Below are 14,127 nucleotides of genomic sequence, written 5' to 3'. Positions count from 1 at the left end.
AGCGATGGGAGCGACGAGATTTCGTTGGCGGGTCGCCTTCAACCCCGCCATCAACCTCCCCCTGCGTCCAAGGTCGCTGTCCGAGTCAGCCCTTCGGTGGCCGATCATGGCAAATGACTTGTCGTAGAGCCAGAAGCGACGACGAAAATGCCCGTTCACCCGCAGGACCATGACTTCAACATTCCTCCCCAAGAAGCCACTTTGGCATTCGTAAGTACCCCTACCGTTTTTCCTTGGTTATTTTCCTGTCTTAGAGCTCTAAACTAGGAAAATATTAAATATCAGATGCTTGCCCACTCTTTTCATCGAAATTTCTATGCGCCGAAGGGTGTTATCTATATTTCTTGGCTGCCTCAGTGGCCATCGAACGTAGATAACCTCCATCAGCCGCGTGAATTAAGAAGCAGTCTAAGATACTGGGTTCGGCCATTGAGTTCTTTAGGTTCGAGCAACGAACCTGAAGACATGGCCGAAGTCTCTTCTTGGTAGGTTTAAAGCAAAACCTTCTTACTATCTTTTTCATGATTTCCTTGAGCTTAAACTGATTTTTATGTGCAGTCTTCATGGGAAGTCGAGTTTAAAGCTCTCTTGTCAAGCACTACCGGAGCGGCTGGCCCTTCGACCACCACAACTGAACCCGCTGATTCGACTGCTCTGGCTCGATTGTAAGAAGTTTTATCTCTTTCGGCGTCTCAAGTTCTTGAGCGAAAAGGTCTTGATTTGTTGGGTGCATGCCTAAACGACCTCGGAGCCGATGGTTAAATGAACGCCGAGGCTATCGTTCAAGCATCGTCCACCTTGGAGTGCGTTTGGGAAACCTTTAGTGTTTTCGAAAAGGCTCTGAGGGCTGAACAAGACCTCAAAGCTGCCGTGGCTGTCCAAGACGCTTTTCGACTGAAGATCGATGCCTTAAAGGCGAAAGAAGAAGCCTTGGCCGACCTCGACCGTCAAATAGCTGAATTAGCAAAACGAAGGTTGGCTATTGCTTTTGAGCTTGCGAAGGACTTCGAGTCGGGCGACAAAGATTGTTTGATCGAGTATGCGGTGAGCGTGAAACGAACCGAGTAATTGAAGATGGACAAGAATAACTAGCAGGCAGAGGTCGTAATGGGCGAGGTGCGGTGGTTGGAGCTGAAGGCCCTTCTCGGCACTCTTCCTCCTTCTTCGCTCTGAATTTATTTAAATGTAAACTGATCGACCTATTCAATTTGTGTATTCTTTTGTCGATCTTAATGAAATGAATTTCTATTCCCGCATTTACCATGTGACCGGATAGTACTTCTTGAAAAACCTCCCATTGATTGGTAATTTGTGAACTAAACCGGTCCGGTCTCTAAAATGATATGCGCCTTTGCCGAGAGCCTTATGTATGACAAATGGCCCTTCCCAATTTGGCGACCATTTGCCGAACCTGGGGTCTTTAATTCCTACGGGCAACACCGTTTGCCAAACTAATTCTCTTTCGCCAAATGTTTTCTGTCTAACCTTTTGATTATAGGCTCGCTCGGTAATCTGTTTCTGTGCCACCAGCAGTTATAAGCGTCAAGTCACGCTTGTTCTAAATCTTCTAACTCCTGTCTCATGGACTGATTATATTCGGCACTGGACAGACTACTTTGTTCAATCATTCGCAACGAATTTATGCTTAACTCGACTGGTAACATTGCATCGTGTTCGTATGTTAGTGCATACGGGGTTGTCCTGGTCGCTAATCAGAGTGATGTTCGATATGCCCATAAAGCCTCATTCAACTTTAAGTGCCACATGCCAGGCCTTTCCTTTATTATTTTCTTGAGAATACCGATCAACATTTTGTTACTCACCTCGGCCTGCCCATTTGCTTGTGGGTAATATGGTGTAGACTGTTCAAGCCTGATTTTCAGACTTGCCGTATATTCTTTAAACCTCTTGATAGGAGCATATTTATGCGACTTAGTTAGCTTGTTCTTGTGCATTTACGTTGTATTTCCTTAGTTATTTTAGTGTTCAAAGTTATTTTTGTGTGTTTTCAGACTCTAAGTACAAAGTATGCAAGAAAATGCATTTTGGAGGCCTTTGGAGCATGTTTTGGGCTTGGAATGGATAACAAATGCATGGGCCAAGTGGATGGACTAATTTGAGAACTAAAGAGGCCAAGAATATGAAGAATTATGGTCCAAAAGATGAAGAAAACATCCCAAAAATCTGTCACCCCAACTTGCATTCTTTGCCATGCAAACCACATAGAATTCCCTTTGGATTCCATGCCATGCTTGATCACTCTTGTCCCCTACATAATTTCTAATTTCATGCTTCAATTCATTTAATTATTACACTCAATTGCTTGATACCTCTTGTTCCCTTCACTCATTAGATTTTAGACAACATTTACATCCATTACATGCACCAATTGATGCTCCATCATTCACATTTGGAAACCAATGCCATGTGCAACACATGTTGTTGCACCTTTGACCCATTTGTTGACACATTTCACCTCCCTTTCCATCTCTATGCAATGTACACAATCATTCATGCTCCCTAGCTACAACACCACTCCATTTTACCCTTCACACTATGCATCATTACTTCATTTTCACCCTTGGACCATTGCACACCACACACACAAATTGCCATGCATTTCATCCTTAACCTAACCTGATTTTCTAAGGTTTTTGGGGCCTATAAATACATGTTTACACCCCTTGGCCAAAGGACAATCCCCCATATTCATCATTTTATCACAAAAATTCGTCCATACACACCCTAGGAAGCAAAACACCCCAAAAACACCATTCTAGTGCCTAGAAAACATAACAGCCACTGCACCTTCTTCCACCCTCTTTGCCTAGTTCTCCACCACCCTCCAACCATCAAACACTCCTCCACACTCACCCTAAACCCTTCCATACCATTCCCCATCCATTCTACATCATAAAACTACCCAAAATCTGTCCATAACCCAATCTGCCGCAAGCATAGGGAAAGGAGGAATCTTGGATGCACTTGCTACCAAGTTGGAGCATTTTAGGTGTTTTCTTTCCTTTGATTTTAATGTCTAATTTTATGTATCTTTGCTTTGTGAGTATGAGGAACTAAACCCCTCTTAGTTAGGGGGTGATTCGAAACTATGTTCATACTTGCAATATGATTTGATTACATCCAGTTGTGATTCATAAGTTGTGAATTCAATTTACTTATCCGTTCATATAAAAACTAATTTGTGTATGTTGGTTAAGAGTGCACGCTAAATTTTCATGCATGAATTTGACGCTAGAATATAAGGGAGTTTCACCTAATCGTTATAAACTTATATTCACAAGTAGTGAAGGTTGCTAGTCACAATCACGTTAAGTAAACTCTTGGCATAAGTTTCATGCAAATCATAGTAACGAGTGCCTCGTCAATGCTTATGTTTTTCATAGAACTTAATGATTCTTGCTTGTATCTCTATTATGCAATTCATGTAGGGAACTTGTAGGGAATGTTTTGGGTTGTCGTATGCAATCATCCAATCCAATAACTTGTGGAAAAACTGAGGGTTAATTAGTGCAATTCACGGTTAATTTGGGGCGTTGAGTATTCATAGCTTATCGAAAAGCAACTGGAAATCGTTTTGTATGCAAGTGTGACATGTGTGGAGAAGAACCTCCTAGCTAGCCTTCCATCCATAAGTTTCATTCAAATTCACTTACAATCTGTTTTGTTTTACAAAGTTTGTTTTGTTTTCAAATTCATTAAAACCAAAATCCCCCTTTTACTTTATTGTTTCAAAGTGGTTAATTTCTGTTTTGGTTGTGTGTTAGAGTGTTTTGATTCACCCAAATTTGTCTAAGAATTTGTTTACTTTGTTCTTGTCTTAATTTAATTATTTTCGTCAAAAATCAACCCCATCTTATTTCTTTGAGTCATATTAATTAGAACTTGTCTTAGATTATGTTTTTAAGTGTTTTAGTTCATTAGAAAACCAAAATTTTTCCAAGTTTGTGTGAGAGTCCCAAAATTGCCCAGATTGTGTTTTTAAGGTAGTTTTGAGTGTTTAGGGGCTGTTTTGAGTCTTTTGGTTTGTTTTAGTGTTTTAAAGTATAGTTTTGCATTCTTTGAGTCTAGTTAGTGTTTTAAACTTTGTTTTCACGTTTTCAAGTTAGTTTCCAAGTGATTTAGCAATCCCTCCTAATCCCCGGCCTAGAACGATCCCTACTTACATACTTTACTACAATTGATAAAAAGAGGGTTTAATTTGTGTGTTTAGTTATTTTACGCATCACCTCTCGGCTGTAAAAATTGTGCCATTGTCAGTTATGATCATTTGTGGCACATCGAATTTGGTCACGATGTGTTCTTCCACAAAGTCACAAGCATCTTTCGACGTTAACTCGGCATACGATTTCGCTTCGACCCACTTAGTGAAGTAGTCGGTTGCTACCAGTATCCACGCATGCTTGGCAGCCCCAGAAGATGGTGTGATTTTGTCGATTACGTCCATAGCCCATCCTCTAAACGGCCATGGTTTAGTGACTGAGTGTAATGACTCGGCCGGGACCCTTTGTATAGAATCATGAATTTGACACTGTATGCACCCTCGTGCAAGCTCGATACAATCCTTTAGTATACTTGGCCAAAAGTAGCCGTGCCGTCGGAGCAACCATCGTATTTTACATCCGGACTGATGAGCTCCGCAAATCCCTTCATGGACCTCTGTGATTGCCTGAGCAACCTCTTGGGGGCCGAGGCATAACAGTAATAAACCATCTTCACCTTTTTGGTATAACTCGTTTTGGTACACGACATAGTTTGTAGCATGAACTCTTATCTTGTGATCGTGTTTGCCATTGGGGTTGTCAAGATACCGCATAATGGGCATTCGCCAGTCATCTGTTATCACTTTGATAGCGCAAACATCAATAAGGTCTTGTCGGTCTAACAACGAAGGTAAGGACATGACTCTTGTGCGTATCACGTTATCGCGTCGGAGGACTTGCTGGTTAACCAAAGTCGGGTATAGCTGTCGTAGCATGTGTATTTCTCGGCCTAGCTTGCCCCCCAGGAGTTGTGCACCGAAGGCGATTTGGGCCAACTCATCTGTAGTGGTATTATGAATATGGGAAATATGTTTAAATGTAATACCGTCGAAGGATTCGGCCAAATAGCTAGCAACCATGTGGTAGGGTGCTAGGGTACAACTCATGCATCGAAAAGAACCATTAAGTTGGTTAATCACAAGTTCGGAGTCGCCGAGAATGAGGGCACGGGTCGCTCGCAAGTCGTGAAGGATTCCAAGGTCGATGATAAGGGCTTCATATTCGGCCTGATTATTTGTGCAATCAAAATCCAGCTTGAGCGAAAAATACCAACGATCATGGTTTGGGGATTGAATGACAACTCCCACGCCAGCCGAGGATGAAGTACTGGAGCTGTCAAAGTACATCGTCCAGTAGTTATCGCGCATTTTAACCATGCTGATTTTGACGTCGTTGCCCCCAAAACCATATGGGGAAGGGTGTTGAGCAAGGAAATTAGCCAGTGCCTGGTCTTTGACAGCTTTCTGAGGCACGTATTGCAAGCTGAATTCGGACAGCGCCATTGTCCATTTCCCAATTCGGCCTTTTACTATTGGCCGAGTGAGCATGTAGCGGATGACGTCGGTCTGGGCAATAACCTGGGTGACCGACGGGAGCATGTAATGCCTAAGTTTTGAGGCGGAGAAAAATAAAGCGAGGCAAAGATTCTCGACGGCAGAATAATTGATCTCTGGTTGGTTGAGATTTTGACTAAGATAAAAAATAGCCTGCTCTCGTCCGGCGTCGTTGTCTTGCGCGAGGAGGCAGCCGATGGACTTTTCGGCCACCGAAATATATAGCTTAAGAGGCTTACCGCGCCTAGGTGGGACGATGACAGGTAGTGTTGTGAGGGAGACTTTGATTTGTGTAAACGCCGCCTGATGCTCGTCTTTCCACTCAAATTTATCTAAGTCCTTAAGTTTCAAAAGCGTAGAGAACCCTTTCATTTTACCCGTCGAGTTAGCTATAAATCGACGGAGAAAATTTATCTTACTAAGTAAGGACTGCAGTTATTTCTTCATCGTGGGGGGTGGGGCATTGATGATTGCGCGTGCTTTATTTTCATCCACTTCAATCCCACGGTGATGCACGAGGAAACCAAGAAAATTACCGGCTGACACACCGAAGGCACATTTGGCAGGATTTATTTTGAGGTTGTGTTGACGTATACGGAGGAAAGCCTGTCGAAGATCATCCAGATGTGTGTGTCGGCGTTTAGACTTGATTACAACATCGTCGATGTAGACTTCGATGATGGTTCCAATTAAATCATGAAATATGGTGTTCATTGCCCGTTGGTATATGGCATCGGCGTTCTTGAGGCCGAAAGGCATGACAACCCATTCGTATGTGCCGAGTGCCCTCGGGCAACGAAAAGCAGTCTTGTGCACATCGGCTTCAGTAATGAAAATTTGATTGTACCCGGCATGTCCATCCATAAAAGATAAGATCGCATGATTCGCTGTGGCATCGATTAATAAATCCAAAATCGGCATTGTATACTCATCTTTAGGAGTTGCCAGATTCAGATTTCGGAAGTCGATACAAATGCGCAATGCACCACTTTTCTTTAATACAGGAACGATATTTGCTAACCATTCAACGTATCAAGCTGTCCGAATGAACCTTGCTTTCAAGAAACGAACAAGTTCATCCTTGATGCCGAGTTGCACTTCGGTCGAGAATCGTCGAGGTGGTTGACGAAAAGGTTTACACCCAGGTTTAATACGTAACTCATGTTTGACAAGAGTGCGATCTAAGCTAGGCATCTCGTGGTAACTCCAAGCAAAACAATCTTTGAATTCTTCAAGCAGAGCACAAAGTTCGATTTTCATAGGTTTGGGGAGCAAAACACTAATAAATAAAGGTCGTGGGTCAGCGGCCCTCCCAAGATTAATTTCTTCTAATGGGTCATTGACTTAGGGCTGATTGTCTTTGAGTTCGGCCGGGGCGACTTGAATTTTGTCAAGAGATAAGACATGACCATTATCTCTTTCGGTGAGGAACTCTACGAGGTTAACGCTTGAATTTGGTTGCTTAGAGATAGTATACCAATGAGCCAGCAGTCGTTCCATAGTAGATGAAACCGCGGCCCTACGTTTTTCCTGATCGGTGTCAGACATCTGGATCGGGGATGAAGTCAGCTAACCCGAGTCTCGCCGAATCCTAGTGGACAGTTTCGACGCTAACCTCGATAGCTTTTTGAACAGAAATCTGAGTCGACCGTCCTTCATCATTGAAACCTTGTAGGATGATGTAGCTGACGTGGTCATCATAATACCGTGCTTGGATCATGTTAGCTTCGAAGGGCTGATTATCGGCCGGGTAAACAATAACCGATTTATCGTCCTAAAAAACGAGCACTTGATATAATGACGAAGGAATACAGCTAGTTTGATGAATCCAGTCTTGACCGAGCAGTGCATTATACTCGGTCTTGGAGTTGACGATGAAAAAGGCGGTCATGTGATTACGTCCGGCGATGTTTACCGCTAAAGGAAGCACCCCTTTGGTTTGAGATTTATCTCCGACGAAACTGCTCATTGTGATCCCAGAAGGGATAAGTTTGTCGTTAGAGCAACGTAACACTTTCATGATGTTGATAGGCATGATATTGACGGTGGCTCCACAGTCGACAAAAACTTTGGAAACTGGATACCCTTCAATATGGGCCGTTACATACAATGGCTTCAAATAATGAAGTTTGGCCGATGATGAGCGAGGGAATAATTCGGCTAAAGCTGCCTTGAGGTTGTCCTCTTTTGTTGTTGACTCGTCTTCGACAACAGTTACAAAATCAATGTGACCGGCTTCCTCGGCAATTACGTCGCCGTCGAGGAAATTCGGTTGAGATGTGCCTGGCTGAAAATCAGTAGGCAAAACATGGACTATACTAATTTCCATGTTATCCAAGACCGACGGGCCCATCGTGTTACGATCCTCCTCTTCAGGCTCTTCTCTTTCCTGGTCACCAACTGTGGCATCTGCTTCCGTCAGGGTTGTACTAAGAGACTCCTTTACTCCTTCTTCGATGGTTTGTTCATGCGGTGTCTCTTCGGAAGTCTGTTGGTTCTGTGTAGATGCCTTAGGCTCGTCTGAAATCGTAATTGTGCCTGGGATTGGTGCCAGGATACGAGTTTGCTCTTGGTACATTATACGGGCATCCCTAGTGTCGAGATAGGCATCCAACCGTGCGACTCGTGTTATTTCATCGGTCGTAAAGCCTTCGAAGTGGTATCGTAAATACTAAAGGTCCTCAAATGAGAAAGGAATGTATGCCGTATCGATATCAGTGTATGGGTCGACTTCAAAGCCAAGTACTCGAGCTTCTCGTATGTGCTGGAACCTAGCTTTCAACCCTGGGTCTGAGGTATTTTGAACAATTCGCTCGGCATCCGGGCAAGATAGGATGAGATCAATTGTATCTTGACATGCTTTCGGTAAACCATATAGATCGTTAGCCGAATGAGATCAATTGTCTCGAGGTTCGGGAGGTTTGAAAGTTTTCTGGCTCTGTGATGATTCCGAGCCGCTAGAATTATGTATGTAATAATCTTTGTCATAAAACGGAGCATCAAAGTCGAGGCGCCGCCTGACTGAAGGTTTCTCTTCAACTCGCATCTTAGGGCCGAGCCTATCAAAAACCCCTTGATGTTGACCTGCGTCGAGCACCTTCCGTTGTGTTACGGCTGTAGGTTGTTCCATCATAGCTGGAGATGACTCTTCCTTCGGCTCGGCACTGGCATTTTCTTTACACTTTCTGCATAAAACCGCTGATCCACCTTCTTCATCAGTGCTGTAATCTGTCATAGGCTTGACAATAGCAGGTCCCGTGAGAGCAGTAGGTGGTTTGTTTGAACGGAAATCAGCAATGAAACGTGGCCGAGAATTCTGATTCAGAAAGCGTTGCGTTGTAACGACCTCTGCCTTCTTTTTTCCTTTGTCCCCAGGTAGACGAGCATCTACCATATTTACTGTTGCCATGGGAAATGGGTCGGTATCAACACTCATTTTATTCTCTGGAAATCTGAGTTTACCGTTATCAATCCAGCTTTGGACGTTATCTCGGAACACGACGCAATTATTTGTCGTATGTTTGCTTGAATTATGGTACTTGCAATATATCTTTCCTTTAAACTCTTCGACCTTGGGAATGTTATGCACAGGCCGAAGTTTGATGATCCTCGCTGATAACAATTGATCAAAAATTACGTCGGCCTTTGTAATATCAAAAGTATAAACTTTTGATGTTTTCGTTATTTCTTCAATGGCCGAGCGGGTTTTGACATCCTTAGAGTCAATTTGAGTCGGCGCCTTGCAAACGTATGGCTTATTTATTACTATCTCAGCTGCGTCCACGCTGACGCATTGAGACTCCCCACCTTCGGTCGATGCGTAACTGACAGTAGGATTTTTGTAGATCGTCCCCCGGGATGGAGCTTTCGAGATATTCTCTTCGCGGAGAAAATAATCATATTGCTCGACATGCTGGGCTAGTTCATACATATCCCGAAAGTTTGCCCCCAAGAATTTCTTTTTGTATTCTACGTCAAGACCGTTCAGAGCAAGTCTAACAAATTCGACTTCGGGGAGAGGTACTTAGCACCAATTCCTAGCCGATTTAAGTCTAGTAAGATAATCCATTGGTGATTCATCAGATGAGGACACTGACATTTCCATCCCTGGCCGATAAAACTGCTCGTGAAATTTCTCGACCAACTCCCCCCAGCTCTGGACGGAATTCGGGGGAAGGTTGATATACCACGCAAATGCTGAGCCGGTCAACGAAAAGTTGAAAAGTCGCAGCTTGTGAAAGTCACTATTAACATCTCCGCATTGCATGGTGAAACGAGCCACATGTTCTAACGAGGATAAGGATGATTCCCCGGCGAACATGCTAAAATCTGGAATTTTGAAACCTTTAGGATATTCGAATTTTTCCACATAAGCTGGATATGGATGGATAAATTTAGGGAACTTCAACCCTTTTTTCATGGCTGAATCGATCATCCGTTGCACCTCGGTCATATCAACGGGTGTTGCTTCTACTCTATGGTCGGATCCGTCTGACTTACTATTCGATCCTCCTCATTTTTCCAAGTTAATTGGTTTGAGCTGAGCAGGGATTGACTCAGCCTGTACAATCGGCAACAGATTATTTCTCGATGGCAAGTGCTGGGAAAGATCGAAAAACCTGCCGTCGCTGACTTTACTAACCAGTATTTCGAGCAATCTGGTTTGTGTCTCATTGGTACTGCGTATCACGTCATGCAGTTTATCGATTCCTCGACTAAGCGTATGTTCAACCGTCCGAGATTGCTCGTCAAGTCGTTTTCGAAGAAACGACCTTGTTGGTGGATCAGATCCTTCACCACCATCCTCGTCACAATCCTCTATTATCCCTTCATTGAGAACGCATGTGTTTCTGTTAAGGATTTCTAGACCGCGAAGCTGACCGTCGAGATTAACTTTTTTTTCTCAACGAGTCGTGCTTGTGGACTCAAGTGTTGCGGCCTTAAGGGGATTCTGCGCCTGTGGCACACTTTGTCCTATGTTCTGAATTGGCAAATCGGTTGTTGATTTTCCCATAGTTGTTTTCTTTTTTACCGATCGCATTTCAATTGGCATGAACTTCGGAGTTTAGCACTAGGTCCCACTGGGCGTGCCAAAATGTTGACCCAAAAAACTACCAAGCCTTCGTGGCACGCGTGCCGAGTAATCTATGAGCTAACTACGTCATTCGGTGAATGCGGGGTGTGTCAACTCGTCGGCCGAGAAGTAAAATTTGTTGATGTTGCGTTGGGTCGCGCTACTAACTTCTGCGTCTTGTGATTGTGGTCGAGAAAGGAACACGTCTTGGCCTCTTGGGTTCTCGAGCCTGAAGACAAAGCTACTATTCTTACAAAGTTCACGAATCGTCGTCGTCGGATTTGGTCACAGTGATGGTATTCGTCATAGTAAACTCATGCCGAATCGACACCAAAGTATAAGGGTACAAATACTCAAAGCAGATATAAGTCTTAATAGTGAACGTGGTTCGGCCGTCAGAATGCCGAACTCTAAATCCCACTTGAGAGTATCCAATCATAAAACAACTCAGCGTGCAATGCACCGAGCTCAGTAAGCTGTAACACCTCACTTCGCCGAGAAGGCTAATGAGATGACCTCGATCAATAAGGATTCGGAAACCTTTCTCGACTGAGACTTGGATAGGTAACCAACCGTCATCGCCGAAGTGCTGTTGATGCCAACGGAAGATGCTGCGAGATCGGCTGATTCTACGGCGACAGAGCTATCTATGCTAACTGAAGATATCACCGGTTGCTTTCACAGTGCTATTGATGCCAACGAAAGATGTGTCAGCGAAAAGAGAAAATAAAAAATCTCAAGTTGTTGAGAGAGTTTGCGCAGGGCAGTTGTGTGTTGAATTCGAGAGAGTTCTGAACGATGTACATCCTCCTCTATTTATAGCACCGGATACCTTCAAGATCGAGTTAAAAATCTACCCGGATTAGGACTTCTTCTCCTAATCAAACTCCAACTCGACCAGTCCTATTTTCACTATAATTTTGAACCCAGTCCTTTATCGAGCCGGATTCACTTCCGGGTTATTAATCTCGCCGAGACTCCTTATTGCGCTAGGATTCGACTCGTCTTGCAGCTTAACCGACCTAGGTTTGGAAGCCCACGACTTAAACGATCCAGAACTAAATGGTCCATGATAACCTTGTCATAAGGCCTTATGGGCCGAGAATGATTCTATACTCGGCCCAAACTAATATTTTGGGCCCAAACACTATAACAAAGATTGGATTCTTGTACTTTGAAAAACTCCTTCCCAAAAGCACTGAGAAAAAAAGGATCTCTATCACTTATTATTGAAGTGGGCATTCCATGTAGTTTGAAGACATTGTCCGCAAAAGTTTGAGCCACTGCCAATGTTGTGTAAGGGTGAGAAAGATGCATAAAATGGGCATATTTCGAAAGCATATCAACCACCACAAATATGACAGTTTTGCCTTTACAAGGGAGCAACCCTACAATAAAATCCATTTAGATGTCTGACCATACCCTTTGTGGAATTAGAAGAAGATTCAAGAATCCTGCAGGAGCAAGTGTTTCATATTTATTTTGTTGATATGGACCACAAACAGCCTCCATTTCCTTGATATCATTTTTCACGCCTTGCCAATAAAAAGACCGAAAAATTCTTTTATAAGTCTTTTAAAAACTCAGTATGACCTGCAAAAGGTGTACTCTAATGCTCATGGAAGATTTTTTTTTCTCTCCAAAGACTAATAAGGCTAAGAACTATCATTCCTTTATATTTCAAAAACCCATTATCAATTTGATATTGCAAATTAGCAAGGGGGATATACTCTGATTCATTTAGTTTTCTCAACAATCCATTCATCATTTTCAACGTGTCTGCGAAATTCATCCAACCAAAGAAGTAAGGATAAGAGATGCTACAAATTTCACCTTCCATTGAGTAATGTTCCTAGATGATAGAGGGAAGTAGGTGGGATAGCAGAAAAATGGATTCTTGAAAGAGCATCTGCCCCTTGATTTTCAGATCTTTTTTATACACAATCTCATAATCAAAACCCAGCAACTTGGACACCCACTTTTGTTGAAAAGGTGTATAGGCTCTATTTTGGAGGAAATACTTCAAACTGTGATGACCTATCTTGATTATGAAATGGTTTCTAGCCAAATATGATTATCATTTCTTCACAGCATGTAAAACAACCATCATTACATGTGTTTTCACAATTTGGCTTGGCTAAAGATACGTTTTTGGATTTTCAATTTTTTTTAATGTATTTTCATTTTTGTAGTTAGATAATTAATTAAATGACAAATGCAACAAACATAAAAAAAAAAAAAAAAAAAAACGGAAGATAGAAAAAAAATAATTCAACCAGAACTAATTTGAGACTCCACTGATTGAAAACACATGCCATGCCAATTTGAATCAGGCAAAAAAAAAAAAAAAAGAAAAAAAGTATGGGCTTAAAATTCGGAAGCATTTCACAATTTCAAAATGTTTGATGTTGCTCCTCTTTGTGACTCCGTACAACACAACAAAATGTTCACTCCCAAATAAAATCACATATTGTTCTCAATTGCAGGAAACGCAAACGATAAACAATACAAAAAAGAAAAAAAAAAGTACAAACTCAAAGACAATGGTACTTCCTGGGTTTAAAGGAGATGGCCAAGCGAAGATATAGATAGCAATCCACCTCCAAACTTGAATTTTGTATTGGCAACAAGGTAAAGTGGCTCCACTTATGTGCAAAAACACAAAACAATGGGTAAGCTAAACAAGAGACTTAGGAAATGATTTATTATTAAAAAAAAAAAAAAACTAACAATTGACATTAAAGCTAAACCAATAGAAAAATGTAACAATCCAATGAGTAACAGAATCAAACTTGATCCCCGACAACGGTGCCATAAACATGTGGCGAAAATTAGATGCCCAAAATTAACTTCATCAAGTCTCAAATTTTAGTGCTCACAAGTATACGTATCATATGATAATATAGCAAATAAGCATGGATATCGTCCCAAAGAGATCGAAGTGATTCTAAAAATCTTATTAATGAAATTGGAACAAATTATAATGTAGAACCTTTAACGGAAAAGATATGATATTTCGAAATAAGCTGAAATTAAATAAAACTAAAAACTAAAATGTAGTAATAATAAATGGAAAACATAAGAAAAGAAGACCTAGGCATCCGAATTCACCAAAACCAATTTTACTTAATTCCCTTACTATCTTATACTCAAACAGTTCCCCAATCTTGATGATTGATTTTCCCTAAATTATTGAACGGCCATGACATCTGGTTGTATCAAAACTATCCTGCATCTATGGCATCTAGATGAATCTAAACAAGTAAGAACCCATTAAGCTCTATGGAAATCGTTGGAAAATCACATAAACCCTAATTGCATGGCATCAACAAATAGGTGTTTATGGTACCAAGTGCAAGAAGCTAAACCCAAATTAAGTATGGCATCTACTCTAACTTGCATCAACTCAACTTAACTAAAATTTAGATGGTGATCAAGT

At 41.9% G+C, this 14,127-nt stretch overlaps 1 protein-coding gene across 1 annotated transcript; it reads right to left on the bottom strand.

Annotated features, from left to right (window-relative positions):
- Positions 1-4,243: 4,243 nt before the first annotated feature.
- On the bottom strand, positions 4,244-5,986 carry LOC139194969 (uncharacterized). The gene has a single exon (XM_070820131.1). The coding sequence runs from the start codon at positions 5,984-5,986 to the stop codon at positions 4,244-4,246; it is 1,743 nt and encodes a 580-aa protein (XP_070676232.1).
- Positions 5,987-14,127: the final 8,141 nt, after the last annotated feature.

The sequence above is a fragment of the Malus domestica genome, chromosome 04 (assembly GCF_042453785.1).
Source record: "Malus domestica chromosome 04, GDT2T_hap1".
Taxonomy (NCBI): Eukaryota; Viridiplantae; Streptophyta; class Magnoliopsida; order Rosales; family Rosaceae; genus Malus; species Malus domestica.
Note: the sequence above shows the minus strand (reverse complement) of the source record. Positions and strands in the feature narration are given on the sequence as shown.

Excerpts from the sequence above, each read along its gene's own strand:
- LOC139194969 (XM_070820131.1), bottom strand. The coding sequence starts at position 5,986 with ATGAAAGGGTTCTCTACGCTTTTGAAACTTAAGGACTTAGATAAATTT.